We start from the raw sequence: 22,133 nt of genomic DNA, 5'->3' as shown, positions 1-22,133 counted from the left end.
TCATTTTATTAAAGGTTACATTTGATTGAATCTGCGCGTCATCGTGGATGACACGAACTATAAGTAAAGCCTGAGGGTGAAATACATATTATGTATCATTACTTGTTTAGGCATCAGAAATTGAAATTCATTTTCTTTATACAAAAATTACTACTACTTACTATATTTTTGTTCAAATTTTTCAGTTATTATTCTATCTACTATCAATATTGAGAGTCTTGCCGCTGATAAACAAGCCCGCAAAATTGGAAGAACTTCAAAAAATGCCAAGACTACCAAGAACCCGAATCGATATCCACCAAAAAACCCGTTCAATATTGATAAGTACAAAATAAAAGATAGAAATAAAGATCCAGCAGGAGAATATGAGACACTTGACATAGTGTCTGAAGAAGAAGTGGCTATCAAAGAAAGTATAGACGTAGTAAAGAAATACCAACTTGAAACGAATGCCAACGTAACTACTACGACATCTCGCAAATCCTTCCATGAAAAGTACGGGACATTACCGCCTGTAAATAAAAATACTAAGGCGGCATTCAAAGATTTTCTAGAAAAATATGCGCTCACAACAGTTTGGGATCAAATAGACAAAGAAAGAATAATAACTGGCAAGAATATCACAAGACGTAAAGAAATGGTGTTACTAGTTAAAGGTGTTGATAATACGGATGAGCTCTTGAGTCTTCAAGTAGAAAACGGCAGAGCCAAGTTGCCAGTACAAGCAGCTCGGAGATTTAGAGCCGGCAAGCATAACCTTGATGGAAACATGTTTCAGTTCAACTACATGCATATACACCAGTACATTATTGAATTAATGAAACAAGCGATATACCAAGCGAGGAATCGGATGACATTTATGCAAGATTTAAGGAAACGGCACAGAAGATCAGGATTGTACAAAATGGGGTTCCTTTTTGCAAAAGCGGATCAGGCTGGTAAGGTGTTTTCCTCTATATCGCAGAAGAGTTTACGGATGTGTAACATGATCAGACAAGGTTTTATGGGGGTTTACCGTCCATACCACAGCTATATTGATATCGCTTACGCCCTCGAGAGAATGGAGACTAAGTGGTTTGATGTCGACCTGCTGATGGATCTGATATTACTGAACCACAACCTGGTCAAGAACCGAATTTTTAGAAACAGAACTTTAAAGTCTCCCAGAGATCTTGCGGCCTCTTTTGATCAATATTTTATAGAATAAATTTGAGTTCTCAATTTAAATATATGTACCTTTATTGAATAAATAGTACTTAATGTTCTGAAAGTGGCTCATTGTTTATCTATGAAACGGGTCGAAAGTGATACGTTTCGGCCCTTAGTTGAGTAAGTACTATAAAAGTTTAGTCATGTTTTGTAAAATACAACCTCGTACTAATTCGAGATAAACAGTAGAGTGTTTAATGAAAGGCGCAGATTCTGCCTAAAACCAAAGATATATTGATTGAGTAAGATACGTAAAATCTAAGACAATTTCATGCTTCGAATTTGACAGGTAAACGAGATGGCGCTGTACATCCTCATAGTAACTCTGATTTTCAAAAGTTGACGTTTGACAATTCAGTAACCGCAAAACATATGACACAGTACAGCACCACCGCCCGGCTGCAGCATATGAAGGTGGCTTGGCCCCCGGCGTGGCTACTTTTATATCTTAGCCACTTAGCTTAGCTTTTTATGAGGGAATGAGTTTTTGGCAAAAACTTATTTTAAATTAAAATCAATTTTACTTCCACTAGTCCATTTCTATTTGTAGAGAGGTTTGGTATTAGGCACGTCATATTCCGTCTGGTACTGCTCCCGGCCGTGGAACTGGATCTTGACCATCTCCACTGTATCCTTGGCGTCCACATCCAGCTGCAGCATCCTCTCGTACATCTGCAGCAGCATTAGCAAGTTGTGCTTCTTTGTGCGCCAGTTTGGACGGTTTTGTGTCAGTTTCTGGTTGCTGAAGAAAGTTTGGATTGAAATATGATGAAATTTAGAAAATAATATTTATAAATATAAATTTTATGGAGTTTATAGTCCTTGGTCATCCGACACCAAAAACACTTAAGTATTTAAAAAAGTGTCGGAACGTCTGATCGGTGTGTCGGGGGTAAACATGGGCGCTGATAGCCACATCATCGACGGCGGCGTCCGATGGTTTATTGACCGGCGACGGCAGCGTGACCGGCGTGAAATCGGTATATGTATTATGTCAAGAATTTATTGCTTCTGAGTATTTACTGGTCGATCCATAACATACATGGGTTCTCTAGATCAATTGGCGACAATTGATGTTTGACAATTGACAATGATTTGTTTCTTTTAAAAATAATGTTTCCGTTTAGTAAAATGAGCTAGCTTAAGGTTTTAAGGCACTTTCCCTCCTATTCCAATAACTTTATACATTATCATTTGCGGCAAATCCGGTAGTTAGGCCAACATCATAAACAGTCTGCAAAAATTAAGAACTACCGGATTTGACGCAAACGCTAATGTATAATGTAATGTATAAATGTATTATCTTATCTGTGGTCGTGCACGCATACGGAGGTCATGCTGTGCCAACCCTTATAATGCTGAGTCGAACAGAGCCGGGAATGCCCGAAAGGAGGAGTGTCGCCCCACTGCTAATAGGATAAAGGCAACTGCTTACGTCAACGTGTCCCACTCTCCTAACAGCCGGTACATCTGGGTCTTGATCTTCATCAACCGGTTGAACAGGTAGCCGATGCGGTAGCTCGGGTAGGCGTTAGTAGCCCTGCCAATTGCCATGAGCATAACACTTTTTTTTTTGTCTTTGGGTATACTTCAATATGATACCATAAATGAATCGATGTCGAATCGACGGATACGATACCAAACTTGGCTTAATAACTCAAATGATATAGATATCAAGATAAAATTGAGAGCCCCCCCTTTAATAATTTGCATCAGAAAACTTGGTGACTCCACTACTTAAATCTATCTTTGGAACCTAAGGACCAATCTTGCCAAAGTAAATATATTGACCCCTAAACGCCGTATTTCATGAGCTGGGCAAGGCTCACAAAAAATATACCTTATAATATATTAAAGCTTTGCGTAATTTAAAGGGTTCCAGCAAATTAGTTATAAATGAATCTACCATCCTTGTATTACTTATTACCGAAATTACTATAAATTAATGAAAATATTATGTTTAAAGAAATGTCCCCAAAGAAAAAAAAAAAAAAAAAAAAAAAAAACAAACACAAAACAAAACAAAAAAATATGACATGTCTCACATTTTCTGCCGTATCGCCGTGTCCACCTGGAACCGAATATGTATCAGATACGTCAGGCACAGCTTCATATAATACCACTCCCGCAACTTCACCGGATCTTTCCACATCTGGTCAACCTCATGGGGCAGTTTCAGCTCCTCGTTCTGCCTCCTGGTTTCGAACTGTTTTTTGGCGGCCTCTTGTAGGTTTTCCTTTATGTTGGTGAGCATTTTTGAGGCGTCGTCCAGGTCTTTTATGTCGAGGTCGTGTGTGGTTCTGGTGCTGTTTAGTATCGAGTCTGAAAAACGGTGATAGAAAATAATGTTAGGTCGGAAGTTCACAGACTGCATGGATCATGCATGTTTCTTTACTAGAAAGATTTTGTGGTGTACAACCGACAGTCGCAGAACGGAAGTATATTTCCAGAGACCAATCACCAATTGAATTACCATTTGTGAGGGTAGGATGACTCACGCTATTCCGGGCCGGGACCGAGCCGGAGTTTCCGGTGCTTCGGTTTCTATGGAAAGCACCACGTGATCACCGATCAGCCGTTATAGAAAATAACGTGTCGGACGCCTCGGCCCGGACCCGGCCCGGTCTAGAGTGAGTCATCCTTTATTAAGTAATATTTTTACATTTATTTTATTAATTAAACGCTATTACTATGGACGTTATATGTCTTTCAGCGTCATATATCGTGGAACAATTACAACTGGGCCATATATTATACTAATTTTAATGAATACATAGTAAATATCACTTTTTTATTAGTTCGCTGCAATTCCATGAATGCTAACAAATTCTATCGTTAAAGCTTACGATTCTAATACTTAGAGTCATTAAAATACCGAAACAATATAAATTATTCATAAATATCAGTAATATACCACTTTTAAACAAACATATATAAGGGTTGTCCAAATGTTCATACGATATTCCATTATAAAAAATTAAAATCAACAAACGATGTTTCTTAAACTCGAATGAATAATAATCAAACTAAAAAATAACATTTGTTCTTATTTAATTCAGAATGATCCTTAACTACATTAGTTAAGTTTTTGAATCATCAGTTTTATTTATATGATGCTTTAAAACATGCAAATAGATCTCAAAAATGTCTTTAATAATCCTATAAGGTTATTATTTTACTATTGATTAATGATGAAACATAGTTTAAAGAGAAATAATTCTTAGAAAACCAATTCCCGTGCCAGTGAAATCCAACTCCCATGAACAAAAAAATCCCGTGCCCGGATCGAATTTTCAAACTGAAATATATTTCAATCTGTCATGAATATGTGTATCCTGAAAGTAATATGGGCTTTATTTATTTTTTGTAAAAGTTATCGCATTACATTTTAAATTTCCATGGAAATTAGATAAAAATGATGGTTCGGTGAAATTGGCACTTAAATATTTTGCAAAAACGTGAAAAAATACTTTTTTTTATTGTGGATATCAAACCTTAGTGCTTAACGTTTGTTTACCTGTTTTTATTTTTATTATAAGCCTTTATTATCTCGAAGTTTAGTAGAAAAGGGGCCTTATGGCGGAGTGATTGAAAATTCCTAAAAAAACTAGTTAATAGGGTAAAAGAAGTTTGGAAGGGAACTGTATTGGTATTCTGAAAGACATATTTCATAATTTCAGTTCTGATCGGGGGGCCTGCTATTATATCAAAGTTACTGTTGTCGAGTCTGTCTTAAGCAGAATAATCTTCATCTCGTTTAGTTGCATGCCATTGTTTGGTATTCTTTAAGATTATTATGACGAAAAACGAATTATATTTGTGGAAGTTTAATGTAAATTTATATTATCCATTCATAAAAAGATGAACTTCAATGTAATTGATTCTTTGTAGATATGTATCATTAAATTTGTTTTCATAAGGTACCTTATGTTAAATGTATGGAGCAAGATCGTTATTGTTATGTAAGTTTAGTGTCGTAAAAAGTTAAATATAGTATTTAGTAGCAAGTTTAAGACTTATTCCATTTGAATAAAAGAATTTCTTTCATAATATGTGTCACATACGCAGTGTAACATGAGGAAACCGAAAGATTTTAACAGTGTATACCTGATCACATTTAGAGACTAAAATGTCATATTAACTTTTCTGGATTTCGCCTAGTTTCAGAGTTACCGGTAAAAAAATATCTTCTTATTGTAACTTAGTGGAAAACCCCTTTTTGATAACGATGATGCCATTATGGGGCATAGTCTAAATATCCTTATTGATAGATATCAAAAAGTAACAAGTAACCTTTGGAAAAACTAAGTTTTCCAAAAAAATTATTGTAAAAATTCATTTTCAGTACTTACTAGTCATAATATTAACTTTTTATGTAAAAATACATCAAAAAATTTGAAATAAAAATACCAATTTTTTTTGGCGAAATTTACTTAAACTCATTTAACTTTCAGTCATATAAACTTTTATGGACTTCGCCTAGTTTCAGAGTTAATACCAGTTTAAAAAATACATCTTATCGTAACTTAGTGGAAAACCCCTTTTTGATGGCGATGATGCCTTTATGGGGCGAAGTCTAAATATCCTTATTGAATGATGTCAAAAAGAGACAAGTAGCCTTTGCAAAAAACTGGGTTTTACAAAAAAAAACGTAAAAATTCCTTTTCAGTGCTAGTTTTACCATAACATTCATTATTTATGCACAAATAAATTAAAAAATTAAAAAAAAAACTTTAATGCCAAAATTTTTAAACTCATAATTTTTTTTCCTTCTTTTGGTCTCAGAAGTACGTGGTTAAAATCTTTCGAGTTCCTCGTGTTACACCGTGTATATCATCGTCGTAAGCAATCAAGCAAAACAATTACGTAAGCGAGAGGGCAACACCGTGACACGATACGTTAAAGAGGCCAGAGGGTCTACTGGGAAAAAAGAAAAATAAAATTTTGTTATCTGCGAGAGATATTACGAAATTACGATTTTAGCTGTACGCTCTCTAAGCACAGTGTCTGCACGTGCGTAGACGTGCACATATGCGTGCGCTAAAACATTGGAGCTATGCACACACAAGTCAGGCAAGCGGGGTGCCGTGTGCTCATAAGGATCTATGTATAATGTGACAATCTAAATCAAAAGGGACCTTATGGCGGTCGACGCTTACATCGCAGTATGGGCGCGCCGCTAATAATGGGTGTAAGCACTAAGCGCCGACCGCCATAAGGTCCCTTTTGATTTGGATTGCCACATTACATTACGCTTACGCCATTATTAGCGGCGCGCCAACACTAATGCTACTACGGGTACTACGCGACGTAAGCACCGACCGCCATAAGGTCCCTTTTGATATGGATTGTCACGTATAATACAATATGCTCGTGTACAGTCAGTATCAAAAGTAGCGGATGAAACAACGCGCCAAAAATATCTGATATTCCGTATAACTTTTCCAAATGTAGATAATCTAAAATTCGCGTTCAAAAATACATCTTTTACAGTCTTAGTTCTTCTACATTAAAGACATCACTTTTTGTTAAGCTGTTACAGAATGGTAGCTGTTACAGAATACTTAGAAGCGTTATTTGATGCTGACTGTACTAGGGTGTCCCTTATTTAGGGTGTCCCTAAAGTGTACATGCAATACTACGCACACGCCTCCGCTGTGCACAGGCCCTTTACAAGTGTGAGCAGCTATCCAAAAGTCTTACTCCAATGCTGTAAGTCTTCGATCTCATACAGAAAGTCGTGGAAGTCCGGCATCTCCTCATGCCCTCCGTATGTGATGTCGTCCTCCATGTCGGCTCGCCGCGACGGCGGAGGCACCTTTAGGTCGTCCAGCACGCCAATATTACCGTACATGACCTTCAGTACAGGGTAGCTTACGAGAAAACGGGCGGAGGCCAGGTGAACTGTTGGGCCAAAACACTTTAAAGTCGAGCATTGTATGAGTTTTTTTATAGCATTATCCCGGCTGCAGGCTGAATACCTGTCTCACAAAGGGAGCCTAGGGAGCTTTTCGTAAAAACTAGTACCTCGGCCAATCCCTAGCATTGACGTTGGCGCCTTCCGTCTATTTAATAAGACTTGGATCCAGTACTAGAAACTGAGTCTGAGTCCGATTTCCTCACGATGTCTTCCATCAGTGAAACTTTAGATTTAGGTAACAAATGATAGGCCTGGAAGCCTGGTTTAAAGTTGAGCCCTCTGGTTTAGAGGTCACACGCCTTACAGCTACTGTTGAAACCTAAAGTATTTAATGTATTTACCTGAAATTGAAAGTATTAAAAGTAACATTTCGCTTTAAGGATGTGTTACTTTTTCCCGAAAATTAAATCGGGAATGCCGGAAGTAAAACAGGAATGCTGTCTACAAATATGTCGATCAGTTGCTCTAACGTTTTTATAACAATTGCGTATTTTAAAATAATAATGAATAACCATTAATATTTTCAATTAATATATACTATTATGGAAATTAGAATTTTTACAATCCAATAAATTTTAATTACTTACTTTGATTACACTTTTAATACACTAATAAAATTATATAACAGTTTTGGGTTTAAAAGAAACTTGTTTGAAACTCCCGAGTGATATTCTACATGCGTAGACTTGTGTATTTGGGTTCAGTGGTGGTGGCTGCCTGTAAGTATAATTTACTACTTGACGAAGCCTTGACGTATGGTTGTACAGTTGCCATCAAAAATATCGGAGCGGCCAAGGCGCTCACAAATATCTGAACATGCTTTTATTGTCAAGGCGTTAGAGTGCGTGTTCAGATGTTTTGAGCACCTTGGCCGCTCCGATATATCTGATGGCGACTGTACCGAGTGTTTCCTGTTAGTTAGTTAGTTAGTGCTTCTGGGCATTTTCCGCAAATCGACAACCATTGTGCCTATTTTGCGTGAAACGAGGTAGCGCTACTCTAACCACCCCAGCTCCTCCTGAGTGTTTCCTGTAACAGGAACAATAAATAAAACTATTGACTGTACTTCTCAAACTAACAACATTTGTTCATCAACTTTTAAAAATAAATTATGTTTTGATTGTTATTACACTTTAAAGTTTATTCTAAGACGCAATATTACAAAGGGTATAACCGTGTAAGTATGGGAGATCGGCCCCAGACGCCAGATTGACTGTTATTTTGCTGATTTATTTTCCCAAGCACAAGATGCTATTTCACCAAGTATGGAACTTAAAATGCCACAGGTTTTCGAGAAAATAAAAAAATGATAATAGTTAATCATTTATTTCGGATAACAAGACCCATACATTATTTATTACACAATATAATAATAATAAAAAAAAACAGAAACATTTAAAAACTAATAATAAAAAAAAAAAAGGCATTAAGTAATACAATAAATTAAATTAACCTAAATCTAAGTCTTATAACTAAAATAGCCCAACAACACATCTATTGTTCAATTTGTTCATGTGCATAGCGTTCCACTTTGCAACTATTGGACAATCTAAACTGTCAATAACAGTGTTCAGAAGGCTGTTGGGGCTGACTCTAACACCGCGCATCAGGGAGGCCACTCTCTTACGCATTATGGCTTGTAAAGCTATCTACGTGAGCTTCCGCAAACATCCCCGACGCACTGCAAAATCGAGGCAACCCCAAGAACACCCTGAAACCGTTATTATACTGGATGCGTAAGGCATTGAGAGATTTCTGCGTACACTTGACCCACAGGCTGCATGTATAAAAAGACTGACAAAATGCCCTAAAAAGAGTTATTTTGACACTCTTCGTGCAACGTGCAAACCTGCGAGCCAACATGTTGCTTCTCACCGCCACCAAATAATCGGTTTTATTTATTTTTATCTAAACTACTGAACCGATTTTTTTGTTTCTGAAGTAGGTATATTATGCTAGTAATTTAGATTAACTATTAAAAAAAAAAGTCTTAAATACATTTGTAAATAGTGAAATTTTTATTGCTCTCAGATGCAAAGACACCCACCAATTTTGGATATTTTATGTTCTCATCATCATCATCATCTCCTAGCCGTTTTCGACCACAGCGACTGCGTTCTACCGCTGAGAGCGTCGCTGGTGCGCTCTCAGGTGACTGATATAGCCAATATAATTATATAATTTTATGTTCTACATACATACTAACAGGGCAAGTTAAATAAAAGCTTGTAAAATGTGTTTTTTTTTTTACTTTTTCCACTTTCCAGGGCTGTACGCCTCCGCAGCGCTCCGACCACCTGGCAAGATGCTCCCAAACGCAGATCGGATGGAGGAGATCATACACCTCGGACTATTCCCGGACAAACCCAGGAACGTGACCTTCTTGGAGTACTTTCGTAGCTTTACAGGTCTGATGTACAGCGAGCAGTCTTGCTCATAATTTATTCCTTTAAGAAAAGTAAACAAATATATGTGGTTTTCCATCAAAGAATGGTTCTCCAGTCTGTAATAGAAAAGCGACGTAAACACAAATAAACCTCCTCCTTTGACGTTAAACAAAATTAATAAAATTAAATTAAAAGTGGGAAAATTCAGTGTCTCGGGCGAGGCGCAAACTCGAGACCCTGGATCACCAGCGCATTGCTCTGCCAACTTAGCTACCGAGACTTCGAATATTTCCACCTTAGAGGGAGTGAATTTTTCCACATTTAATTTATTTCTAATTTTAATCGTTTACAGACTGCTTAATACAAAATGAATTAAAAATCTTAATTCCAAGTTAATATATTTAATTTAAATTTAATTTTTTATATCCCACAGATGTCAACGAAAACCTGACAAAAGTACTCGAAAGGCTGGAATTCAACGTCCTGGACTCTGAAAACCTGGAGAACGTCATCAAGCTCGCAGAGGAGGCCAGGAGGCTTAAAGAGTTGAAGATGGCTGCCGTTTTGGACGCTGGGAGAATGAAAGGAGACACGGACGCTAGGCGGCAGATATCAGAACATCATATACCTGTATTCAACTATAAGAACCATCCCGTAAGATTCTTCTTTTTAACCTCCAACGCAAAAAGGAATGTTATAAGTTTGATCGCTGTGTGACTGTGTGTGTCAGCGTGTAGGTAGCAATTTGGATGCGGTTTTTACAATGTTTTTGTATGATGCACGGGTCAAATCTTACAAAAAAAATAGGAGTTGGTATGATTATTTTTTTGCCGTTACTGTAAGATTAGAAAATTTATTTTATTTTATTTTATTTTATTTCAAATATATTTCCATAACATTACAATAGCATTAAAATGACTGTTAACAAGATATAGTTAATGTGCCATTTTTCAACCCTTTAATCTGGCAATATTTTGCTGACCTTTGACCCTCTTTTTGTACTTTTTTTCCGAACCAGAACCGTTAGGACTACTGAGGGTGAAGGGGGCTTGAAGTCACTACCTCGACTTTTACTGCTAAGGTTCAAAACGTCAAAAATTGTTTCTTTTTTTCTCCAGTATGCTTGGAATGCAGATGGCAGACGGAAGATAGTCCAATTAATGCAGCACGTGGTGTATTCCACGAGATACGAGATCAATAAGCTACACAGACTGAGAAAAAGGTAACTTTTCATTTCAGTCTACCCTACGTTTTTGTTTTAAAGGCTGCCTTTCCAGACTGGAGCGGAGATGAAGATGAGGGAGAAGTGCAGGTATCAACCAATAGCACTGGTTGTAATCCACATCTTTCCGCTCCGCTGAATTACAACCAATGCTTTGGTTGATTGTCGTGCATCTTCTCTCTGCTCGCGTCTACCTCAGTGGTAGACGCAAGCAGCCTTCAGGTATTTTCGATTGAAACCTGTTTTGATATATTTAATGAAGTTTTCTTGATACAGGTACAGAAATAGTACCGTGTTCCAAATCGGGATCAGATTTGGCAACCAGCTGGAGCTCAAGGCTCTCGCGGGGGCGCTCTACAGCACGATGGAGAAGATGCCTCTCAACGTTTCCATGCTGTGGTAAGTTTAGATTACTTTTGGCTCCTCGTACCCATTTCGTTTCGACTACTCGTACCCATTTCTTCATCACATATCTGCTAGGATTGCCATAATTATTCGGAACTGGTACGGGACAATGGGGTGGGGTAGGCAACTTCTACATACTTAAATCAGTAGAGTAATGAGCCAACTGCCATGATATATTTTATTATAATAGGTAATTATTTAATAACAATTTTAATTTTTTTTTAATTAATGTAATAATTATACCGTGGATACTAAGTTACTAGCATAGTCTTTAACATCTCTTACATATATTATGTATATGGGTATACCTGAAATAAATGGTTCAATTCAATTAAATTAAACCTTACGGGAAAGTTTGAATATACAAACAGGAAAAAGAGTTTGGAAGGGGTTAGAGTTTGATATTAAAATCTTTCATAAACTTGGCAAGAACATGACTAGACGCTGACGCTCTGGAGATGCTAGTATGGTGTGACATTGATTTTCTTCTTTTTGTAATTCATTGGTCTGATTACGACAAAATTGATAAATGGGGATCTCTTTTGCCTAATATGAATCTGTAGAGGTTATTCTTATTTAACATGAATCTGTATCAAAGAATATGCCCGGGAGCAAAGCAAACGTCACGGAAGCGGAGGGTCAAGATCGGAGCCCGAGTAAAATGTCTTTGATTTCGTGCCAGTTTTTTTTTGGGTAAACAAACAGCCACTACAAGTAAAGCCCCGTTTTTGTAGCGCATCGGGGATGTTCGTGACGGCGCGCGTGGACTGTTTTTATACTACCATGCGTTCACGCGCAGCATCTCTGGTGCGCCGGGTGCGTCGCAATCCCAACAGCATCCTACGAGTGATAGCGGATAGGGTTGACTGTCCCTACTTGTCGCACTGCGAGGGATTGCATTCCCCCATCAGTGTTGTTTTATTTTAAATTAGTGTTTTCTGTACATACTTGCCCCTTAGTTTGTAAGTTCTACTAATTAAAAATATGTGTCCATGTGTTACATGTAATAAAAATATTCATTCATTCATAATAATTACAAAACGAATTACTGTATTGTTTACAATATATGTGACCCACAGCGCTTACCACTAATTAGTATAAATAATATTCATTCAAATCCAAAGCTAAACACCGACAGTCTTAAGGACTCCCGGTGTCAAAATACACATCAATTAATAATAACAATCAGGACCGACTTCGATGACGCTATTATTAATGTTTATTATGATTTTAGTAATAAGTATTAAAAGTCCTTCTTCTTCGCCCTTTTCAATCTTAAGGATGGTCCTTCAATTGTTGCCATGCTGGTCTATTTTGCGCTCTACTCGTATGTACCCATTTCGACCCAGTTGTTCTTTTGCTAACAAAACACTAACGCATTTTTGGCTTTTAAAATTTTTAAGTAGTAGCTAATAATTAGACGTTTGTTTTTAGGATCAAATGTGTATATGGGAACCATCTCGTACTCCACTCGCGAAACGTTCCTAACAAAACATAAAATATTTTTTGGATAAAATGTATGGAATCGAATTATTTACTTTATCCCTTTTTGAAAGTTCAAATAAAAGCTTAAAATTTAAAATTTTCAGGTTCTGTATACTTTTATCATGTCTATATATTATTTTAATACGAGTAGCCACATTATTGTGATAAATTGCTCATTTAAGTAAATAAATATTATAGGACATTATTACACAAATTGACCTAAGTCCCACAGTAAGCTTAATAAAGCTCGTGTTGAGGGTACTTTAGACAACGATATATATAATATATAAATAATATGTATACATAGAAAACATCCATGACTCAGGAACAAATATCCATGCTCATCACACGAATAAATGCCCTTACCAGAATTTGAACCCGGGACCATCAGCTTCGTAGGCAGGGTCACTACCCACTAGGCCAAGCCGGTCGTCAAATTTGCTATCTATTTTACCAGATTTTGTCGTGTTATCAATGTTACCATCCCTATTATCGGCGATTAAATCACGTCAATCCAGAATTAAAGATAAAAGGGCTCTGTTATGTAATGTACGATATCTATGATTACAGGTACGTGTTCCACTACCACAAGCTGCTGAACATAGCGTATGACGTCGCCAGTAACACGGAGTTCATGTATCTACTGAACAACCGCCTCAAGGACGGCTACACGCACTGGAACTACGTCAAGGGAGAGGCAAGTATTCTATATAAACCCAAATTGGCGTTCTTGCTGGAAAAAATATCTCTTCAATAATAATAAATAAATATTTGGGGACAATCTTACACAGATCGATCTAGCCCTAAACCAAGAAAACCATGTACTATGGGTACTAGGGGACGGTGTACATACATACTTATATACATAGAAAAAACCCATGACTCAGGAACAAATATTCGTGCTCCTTACACAAGTAAATGCCTTTACCGAGATTAACCTTTTGACCGCCACCGTCGGCTATGGCCGACATCTGAAATACTTGCCAAGGACGCCAACGACGGCTACAGCCGACAGTTTCGCCAATGCAATAGGGACTAACGCGCGACTCCGTAAAGTTCAATTTCGTTTAAATAGTCGTGATCGCCTGCGTCCGGGGCACGGCATTAAAAACGGCAGATTAAAACCCGGGACTATCGGCTTCACAGGCAGGGTCACTATCCATTGGACCAGACAAGTAGTCTATTCAGCCTGTATACGGCCCAATGCTGGGCAGAGGGCTCCTCTCATACATTAAAGAGATTATCAATATCAATATCAATATCATTTATTTGCAAGAATACTTAATTATAGTTACAGGATGTTCTTGTAGAATATTGTACAGTATTCTATCGTAATTAAACGATGCGCAAATTTTATTGTACAATAATTTTTAGTCCAACACAATGTGTTAGACTGAAAATAACTATACTATTAAATTTAATTAAATTGCATGCCATAACAATTACAATAAATAGATTAGACTATAAACATACAATATATCAATACATAACATAACATTACATTAGTTGATTATCATTCTATAACACTGGTTCATTATCATTACATTACATAAGATTTATATTGGATTATTAATACTAATGTTAATTATTTGCATGATTGTGCTCAATAAACTCCTTGACACTATAGAAACAGTGTTCTAATAGAAAGCTTGTCATTTTCTTCCTAAATTGAGTTTTTTCTAGACATCTTAAATTAACAGGCACACTGTTGTATAGTAGGATACACATATTATAGGCGTTATTTTTGTATATAGCCTTGTAGCATCTTGGCTGATATATTAGATTTTGATATTGAGATCTCTGAGTTCCTGAGAAGAACTCAGATCTCATTTTAAATATATCTGGGCGATCCTTTACAAATAGACACGCTTTTAAAATATACATGCATGGTAATGGCAGTATCTTTAATGTTTTAAAAAGTGGTCGGCAGCTATCTGTCACCCATACTCCCATTATTGCACGGATGCACTTCTTTTGTAACAGGAGGGCTCTTTCGGCATCTACAGAGTTACCCCAAAGTAGCAATCCATAATTAAGCACCGAGGACACATAACCATGATAGGCTGTCATCGACGCCGCAGCATTAATTGTGCGTCTCAGATTCCTCAACGCAAATACGAATCGATCTAATCTGCTGCAGACATAATCAACATGCTCCTTCCAATTAAGATGCTGGTCAATATATAATCCCAAAAACTTAATACTTTCACAACTTGATATAGAAAAATTATTATAATTAACATTTAATTGCAATGGCTTACTATTATACGAATGAAATTGAATAAAAAATGTCTTTGCCATATTGATATTTAAATTATTATGCAATGTCCACTTATTTATGCAAGCCAAGGCATCATTAATATTATTTTCATATGATAGAATATTTTCTCCCTTTACAAGTATTGTAGTGTCATCCGCGAATAATATGCACTTATGGGGAATAGCAGAGGGAAGGTCGTTTATATATACCAAGAATAAAAGGGGACCCAAATTGCTCCCTTGAGGTACTCCAGTCTTAATTTCTCGAAAATCTGATCTATATTTAACCTTCACAAAAGTATTCTTGATTTTTTCAATCTTTACCATTTCAGTACACTGTTTCCTATTAGACAAATAACTTTTTACCCATTGAAGTGCTACTCCTCTAATCCCATAACATTCAAGTTTCGCGAGAAGTTTACCATGATCAACAAAATCAAAAGCTTTGCTTAGGTCTAAAAATAAGGAGACTATAGGTGATTTACTATTTAAACACTCTGACACATGCTTCACAAACTCGAAACATGCCATTTCTGTAGAATGACCTTTTCTGAATCCGTACTGCTCCGGTTGCAGCAAATTGTTCCTCTCTAAAAACCCTGTTAACCTCTCACACATAGCTTTTTCCATTATTTTAGAGATTACAGGAACGATTGTAATTGGCCTATAATTGTTGGGATCACTACGGTCGCCTTTCTTAAATAAGGGCTTGACAACAGATAACTTCAATTGTTCCGGAAAGTTAGCTTGACAAAAAGATAAATTAATAATATGAGCTATAGGTTCACATATCCAATTAGCAATGAGTTTGAGTATTGTTGAGGTAATGTCGTCATAACCACAGGCCTTACTATTATTTAGAGACATTATAATTTTAAAGACTTCATTTGCATCCACTGGTTTTAAGAATATTGTGGAAGGATGATTACTTATGTTTTCTGTAGCATTTTTCAGATTGCTATTTGTACTAGATTCTGACGAGGTAATGTCGATAAAATAATTATTGAATAAATTACAAATGTCTTGAGGATCCTTAAATGTCTTATTATTAAAATTCACACAATCAATTTCACTATTATTATTAGCATTTGACGAATTGGCAGATATCACATCCCACGTAGCTTTACATTTATTTTTGTGTTTTGATATGTAATTCATATTATTAATCTTTTGCGATTTGTTAATACATTTTCTTAATATATTGTCATATTTTTTTAGATTAATATTATTGCACAATTTATTTGTTTTTACTAATTTGTATCTAAGATATAATTTACGTTTAGTTTGACATGATTTACGTATACCTTTTGTCAACCACTTAACTTTTTTGTTACGGTTGTACATCTTTACCTTGATGACCGGAAAGCAAAGGTTATAAAATAAGCACACAACTTCATGAAACGATGTGAAAGCGACTGAAAGGTCATCTAAAGATAGTATATCAGAGAAAGATAAGGCAGACATACACTGAATAAATTTAGCAATATTATCTTTGCTTAAATCTCTTTTATAGTCAAACCAAGTCAGACATTTCTTTTTCCCTTTTACATTAAAACTTACTGTTTGTGCCATATCATGGTCAGATAAACACAATCTATGTGTATCTGCTTCAACTTTCCTCACGTTACTGGCTATTTGATCTATACATGTACTTATCCTAGTAGGCGAATTAATATGCATTGTTAAATTATAATTTCTGATTGTGCTTTTTAGCTCCTTTGTGAAAGGTCCATCTTTTAGTATATCAATATTCCAGTCCCCACAAATGACTATTTTCTTATTCTTATACTTAGACGTCAATCGAGCGAGTAGAATATTAAGTTTATAAATAAAAATGCCAACGTGAGATTTGGTTTTTTCCGGAATTCTGTATATGGCGAAAACAATAACATTCAAACCGAGAACTTCTATCCCGCAACACTCAAAGTAATAGTTTGAAGCCAAATTTGACTCGAGCTCAATTTGTTTAAACTGGAGATCTTTGTGAACAAAAATGGCCGTTCCGCCTCGACTTACTTTTCTACTAAAGAATGCCCCTGGTATGAAATTCTCAATTTTTACATTTCTTTCTGAGCCTTGCTTTACAAAAGTTTCACTTAAACATATAATATCTATTTCGTGGTTATTTGCGTAAAAGTCTTGTAATACAATATTTAACATTACAATTTTATTCATTAGTCCTCCGATGTTTTGGTGCATAATCCTTAATTTACGGTCAGAAATCGAGTTACGATACTTTACATTTCCAACTTTATTAACGAAAAAACTCTGATGATTCTTGTTGGTTACAGTAGCAAGGACAATGCTCAAAGGAGAGATTTATTCCATTATCGTTCTTAATTATTTCCATCAATGTACTAATGTCTTGGAAAACCATATGTAAACCGTATTTGTTGATGCGTCCCGATTTAATATGGAACATTTCATGATCATAGGTCAAGTTTCGGTTACTATCAAGTAGGTAAATGTAATTATATTTAGAATTATCATCATATAATAGTTGGTTAAACAATTCAATTCTCCAATTAAACATATTATTGTAAAAACCTATATTAAAAGTCGGGTAACATACTATAATATTTGTATGAGATAATGTCGATGTCATATTTCTTATGTACAACACTAGATTGTCGTAACATTGTGATTTTTTAAAATCCTCTTCACCTATAAGTAAAATACAGAAATCATCTTTAGTGTAATCAGACAATTTATTATCTAAACTGTGAAGGAGGTTTCGTACCCCAACATCAGGATAAAGATAATGACATATACTGTAATGCCCTAACACATTATTAGCAGTTTCCAACATATTATTATACTTGTTAGCACTAATCATGCAAATCTTATTGGTCTTAATAATATTATGAGATTCCAAGTTACTTTTATTGCGCGCGACATCTGTTGGCAGTTGTGTGACATGTTCAGTACACCCATTTTCTTTATTTTCTGTAGCGTTGCGCGCGACATCTGGTGGCAGTTGTGTGACATGTTCAGTACACCTATTTTCTTTATTTTCTGTAGTGTCCTCTGGTGTCTGTGCTCCTAAGTCTCCTTCGGTTGATACAGTTGGTTTTTTCCCGCCTTCTAAATCCTTGACCAGGTCAGTGACAGTACGAGGCTCGGCAGCAACTTGTAGCTCTTTGAGACTGTCATTTTGCCTAGTTGCATTCGCATCCGGTGAGAATACAATTGAAGACTTGTTTGAGTTCTTACGGCGTTTTTTCTTGTTGGATTTGCAAATAAGTTCCAGATTTGTGACTTTGGTTTTTAAATTTTCTATTACGTTTTTAAGTGTTTTATTCTCAGCAAGTAGATTCTCAATTTCGTTGTCTGCAATTGCCAACTTATCTTGCAATTCCCCCACTTTTCCCTGTAAGACTTCAATCTTTTCTCGTAGACCTTCTCCAATTTCTGGACAACTTCTGTTTATCTTGCTCAAGTTGCTCCGGTCATAGAAGGAGTTTGGGGAAGAAGATATGTCAAGATCATCTTCGTCTGGTAGGGAATCGAAAGAATTCTTAGTGGATACCTGGATGTTATATTTTTTTGTATGTGAACTATTTTTTTTTGTATGTGAACTATTTTTACTACCTGAGAGAGATGGCGATATACTTGTGAGTTTGTTTTTCTTGGTAGTCTCCAGTGTTTCCTTAGCTTTGTAGCAATCTTGACATTTCCAGTTTTCTTTAAGGTATTTGGTCATACTCCTAAATTGTGTATCGGTGACTGTTGTGCAAGCAACATCATACGAATTCTTGCACACGGCGCATTTTAAAAGCTGCCTTGTTTTGATAGTATTTTTGCAGTGAGCACAAATAGTCGGTGTTTTCTTCGGTGGCATTTTTATGTTCAGTTTATTAATATTCTGCAATGTTTCGAAACACTAAGTGATTAGATAGCTATCTTCGTAAATGCTTCGTTACTATATTGTTTCTGAACGCACGATTGGACGATATACCTAGTAATCACGCTAGCCCCAAATTAGTTGAGCACTTCATATATGCCCGTTCTCCTCACGATGTTTCTTTCACCATAATGCGACTGGTAATAACTCAACACATTATTTATTTATTTATAGTCTATATTAGCCTCCCGACATTGCATATGTGAATATCGTACCGTTCCGTTCAGTGACTACACCAGCCAGCAGTTACTGCTGCAAGGACGCAGAGGCGTTGGTCACAAAGGGGAGGGAGGGACGGAGAAGCTCATCGAGCTTGCTCAAATGCACGCGCTGGTACGATACAGGCCGTCGGTCAGAGGCCTATGCTACGGGGCGCTAACAACCTCCGTCCAGACAAACCTGTTCCGAGCCAGGACGTTTATCCGGGCCTACTCGTGTACTCTTTCCATCATCTGCCGCCCCGGCATGCTCAACTGGCCCTCCTGCCCGAGACACCGGTGAGCCAATAATACAGGTGGGGAGTGTGGGGCTCGTGCAGTCAAGGATAGGAGTTGACGGGAGTAGAACAACCAGACCGAATACTAGCATCGTGCCCAGTGTAAGGAAGATAGATAAATACTAGTGTAAATAAATACGAAGGGATGTTGACTGCGATTTGAGTTGCGTTCATTGCTCTGTGGTTCATAGAATAGTTGGTTGTAATTCTCACGTGGATTGTTCAATCACTAGACCCTCTTTCTCGTCCGACTCGGAGTTAGCGTCAAGTTCCTGTTCGAATTAGACAAGTCCGGTTGTATATATGTATATTTTTTCCGCTTGTTGTTGTATATCTTCAGCAATAGTGCCAAATTTCAGTTGCGCGAATTCTTCTCACATATATGATGTCTTTTTCTCTTAACTCTGTCCCAAACAGTCCTGAGGCGCGTTGTATATGTAGGTCGAATACCGCTACACGTTATTACACTTGCCCATAACACTACACAACACTTAAGAACACTATCTTTATCTTACTTTATCAGACACCACAGAAGACCAGTATGTAACTAATTTAACACATTAACAGCGAAATTAGCTATTGGCTAGGCTAGAACGCCTGTAACATATACCTCAGTTTTCTTTTATGGTATTATTTTCTTCAGATGCATTCCAGGGGTTGCGGCAATCCTTGACTTCTAAGTAGCGTACCATAGCGTACTTATTGTCCCTCACCGCTCAATTCAGTATACAAGCAAATTCCGTTTAATCGGATAACTCAAGTGTTTTGAGTTGCGCTACAGCCCTTTCCTATGTTATCCCGAAATAATTAGACGATTTCAGCATAAGATGTCGATACACACAGTTCGACAGTTCAACCTCGCTGGGATTAGTTGCTCAGCGGACGCACAAAACTAGGTTTTAACAGTGCACAACACAAACACTTCTGGCATAAGAAAACCACAAAACACATATTTTACACACCGACACAGCTGTTTCGAGCAATGAACACTGTCACTTAAAAAACATATGACAACTTCAATAAAATTTATACAATTTGCCGGCCACCTTTTAAGTGCTTTGTTAATTCGCGCAATGGCAATATACCTCTTGGTTGTTGCTATAGTTAGGTGTTTCTTAGTCTTTTGTCCGTTTTATAGGTCCGGGTAGAGCACGTGTACTGTACAACTAGTCGCTACACGCTTATTGTACCCACGTTTCAGTGAAGCGGGCTTTTGTAGATAGGGACAATAGTCTGTAATTTTGTCCAAATGGTACCATATAAAATTGTATTGTTTACAAAAAAATTTTGGTATTTGTCTCCATGCTGGTATTTTTTTAGAAAGAAATTTGTTATTGGGCTTTGGGAGAAATCCACAGTGGTTTTTTTTTTTTAATGCTGCCCACAGTTGTAATGTTTTTTTTATTTCTGTACGTTCTATTCTATAAGTTAGTGGATATCCGGCTTCCTTCGGCTAAAGGGTAATTAAATAAAGTAGGAATACTTGTCCTGTATTCAGCTACTTACTCGATATGATGTCCTGTTCTAAAAAATCTGGTTTTCATACGAGTACCTATGTAATTGCAAGTTACGTTTGGTGGGGCGACTTAGGAAGTTAGCACCTACTTAAATAATAGTGAGCAAAAGAGACGGGGTTTGTAAAGTTTGTGTTTTACGTATTTACTTAGGATGCCTATTTAGGGTAGGCACTCAGGCTTAGCGCCCTACTCGTCTGGCTTTTATGCACCTGGTGCTTAAGTGTAACAGATTGGAACGAGCTCACCGAATTTCTTCGCGTCTTCGCGTCCCCGGATCGAATCACTGATGCAGCCGCGATCATGCGCTCGTCGCGGTTGGCGCGGACACGACTCGCACTCAGCCAATACCACGCACTGGCACACGTAAACACAATATAACCGGGTTGCACTGATATATGTAATATAAACACTGTCACGAAAGACTGGAACTAAGCAAGAGCGCGTCGTGAGAGCCCCGGCTAGCGCGCGTCGGTACCCAGATGTTGTTGCAGCGATTGCACCAGCATCTGGCGGGGCGATGGGACCATTGTTCCGCCGGGCCTTTACGCGTTTTATGGCACTCGAACAAATGCTCCGGGCACGTCCGCTCACCACCGTATCCCAAATGGTTCTCACATTGCATATGTGAATATCGTAAACGAAAATAAGTGTCTTAAAAGTAGATTTGGACTGGAGAGACAAGTATAGGCTTTAAGCTTAGAATAAATTTAAAAGTGGAAAAATTACTGTCTTGGGTGAGACTTGAACTCACGGCCTCTGGATCGATACTCCAGCGCTCTGCCATCTGAGCCACCAAGACCTCATCCGTAGGGAGCAAATCTTCCACCATATGGGTCTATGGGATCGCTGACGTTTCTGCTTGTTAAAAATTAATTAAGTATAGGCTTTGTTTTAATTTTTATTTTTATTTTAAGTAAGTTTTAACCTTAATTTAGTGGTAATTTTATTTTGACATCTAATTGAGTTTTTGAATAAATGAGTGAGTATATAGCGTCGTCGTTTCATGTAACTGAGGAATGTTCTTCTGTGTTATAGGACGGAGCGGCCAGCTTACCTGCGGACTCCGCCGAGGCTACCACTGTGGATCCCGAGAATCTTTACAAGAAAAAGAAGAGAAAGTAAATGTTATATTGCCTTTGATGCTTGAAATTATTCAAAAAAAAATAATCTCATCTAAATCCATAAAATAGTGACGTATCTTTATTACCTATACAAAATCCTATCCTGCAATCTGAGAATTTCTAATAAATATCTCTTTATAAATATAATTGTCAGACAACGCAGTCTATATTTTGTAACAGCATGCGCGCGTGCGCCAGCGCCAGCTAT

The 22,133-nt window shown here is 37.1% G+C and overlaps 2 protein-coding genes and 1 non-coding gene across 3 annotated transcripts; 1 reads left to right on the top strand and 2 right to left on the bottom strand.

Annotated features, from left to right (window-relative positions):
- Positions 1 to 1,727: 1,727 nt before the first annotated feature.
- LOC133523236 (uncharacterized) lies at positions 1,728 to 7,631 on the bottom strand. The gene is made up of 5 exons (XM_061858717.1): positions 7,471 to 7,631; positions 6,913 to 7,113; positions 3,255 to 3,531; positions 2,645 to 2,749; positions 1,728 to 1,951 (listed from the first exon to the last, which is right to left on the bottom strand). The coding sequence occupies exons 1-5, from the start codon at positions 7,496 to 7,498 to the stop codon at positions 1,750 to 1,752; spliced, it is 813 nt and encodes a 270-aa protein (XP_061714701.1). The 5' UTR covers positions 7,499 to 7,631; the 3' UTR covers positions 1,728 to 1,749.
- Positions 7,632 to 7,746: 115 nt separating this feature from the next.
- Positions 7,747 to 22,043, top strand: LOC133523234 (uncharacterized). The gene is made up of 7 exons (XM_061858716.1): positions 7,747 to 7,848; positions 9,397 to 9,537; positions 9,950 to 10,170; positions 10,635 to 10,738; positions 11,015 to 11,137; positions 13,199 to 13,325; positions 21,840 to 22,043. Exons 1-7 carry the CDS (start codon positions 7,806 to 7,808, stop codon positions 21,924 to 21,926), a joined length of 846 nt encoding a protein of 281 aa, XP_061714700.1. The 5' UTR covers positions 7,747 to 7,805; the 3' UTR covers positions 21,927 to 22,043.
- Positions 21,531 to 21,603, bottom strand: Trnad-auc (transfer RNA aspartic acid (anticodon AUC)). Its single transcript has one exon. It is a non-coding gene; the product is annotated as a tRNA-Asp (tRNA).
- Positions 22,044 to 22,133: the final 90 nt, after the last annotated feature.

Source organism: Cydia pomonella, chromosome 12 (genome assembly GCF_033807575.1).
Source record: "Cydia pomonella isolate Wapato2018A chromosome 12, ilCydPomo1, whole genome shotgun sequence".
Classification (NCBI taxonomy): Eukaryota; Metazoa; Arthropoda; class Insecta; order Lepidoptera; family Tortricidae; genus Cydia; species Cydia pomonella.
The sequence above is the reverse complement of the archived record's forward strand: the minus strand, read 5'-3'. Positions and strand labels throughout refer to the sequence as shown.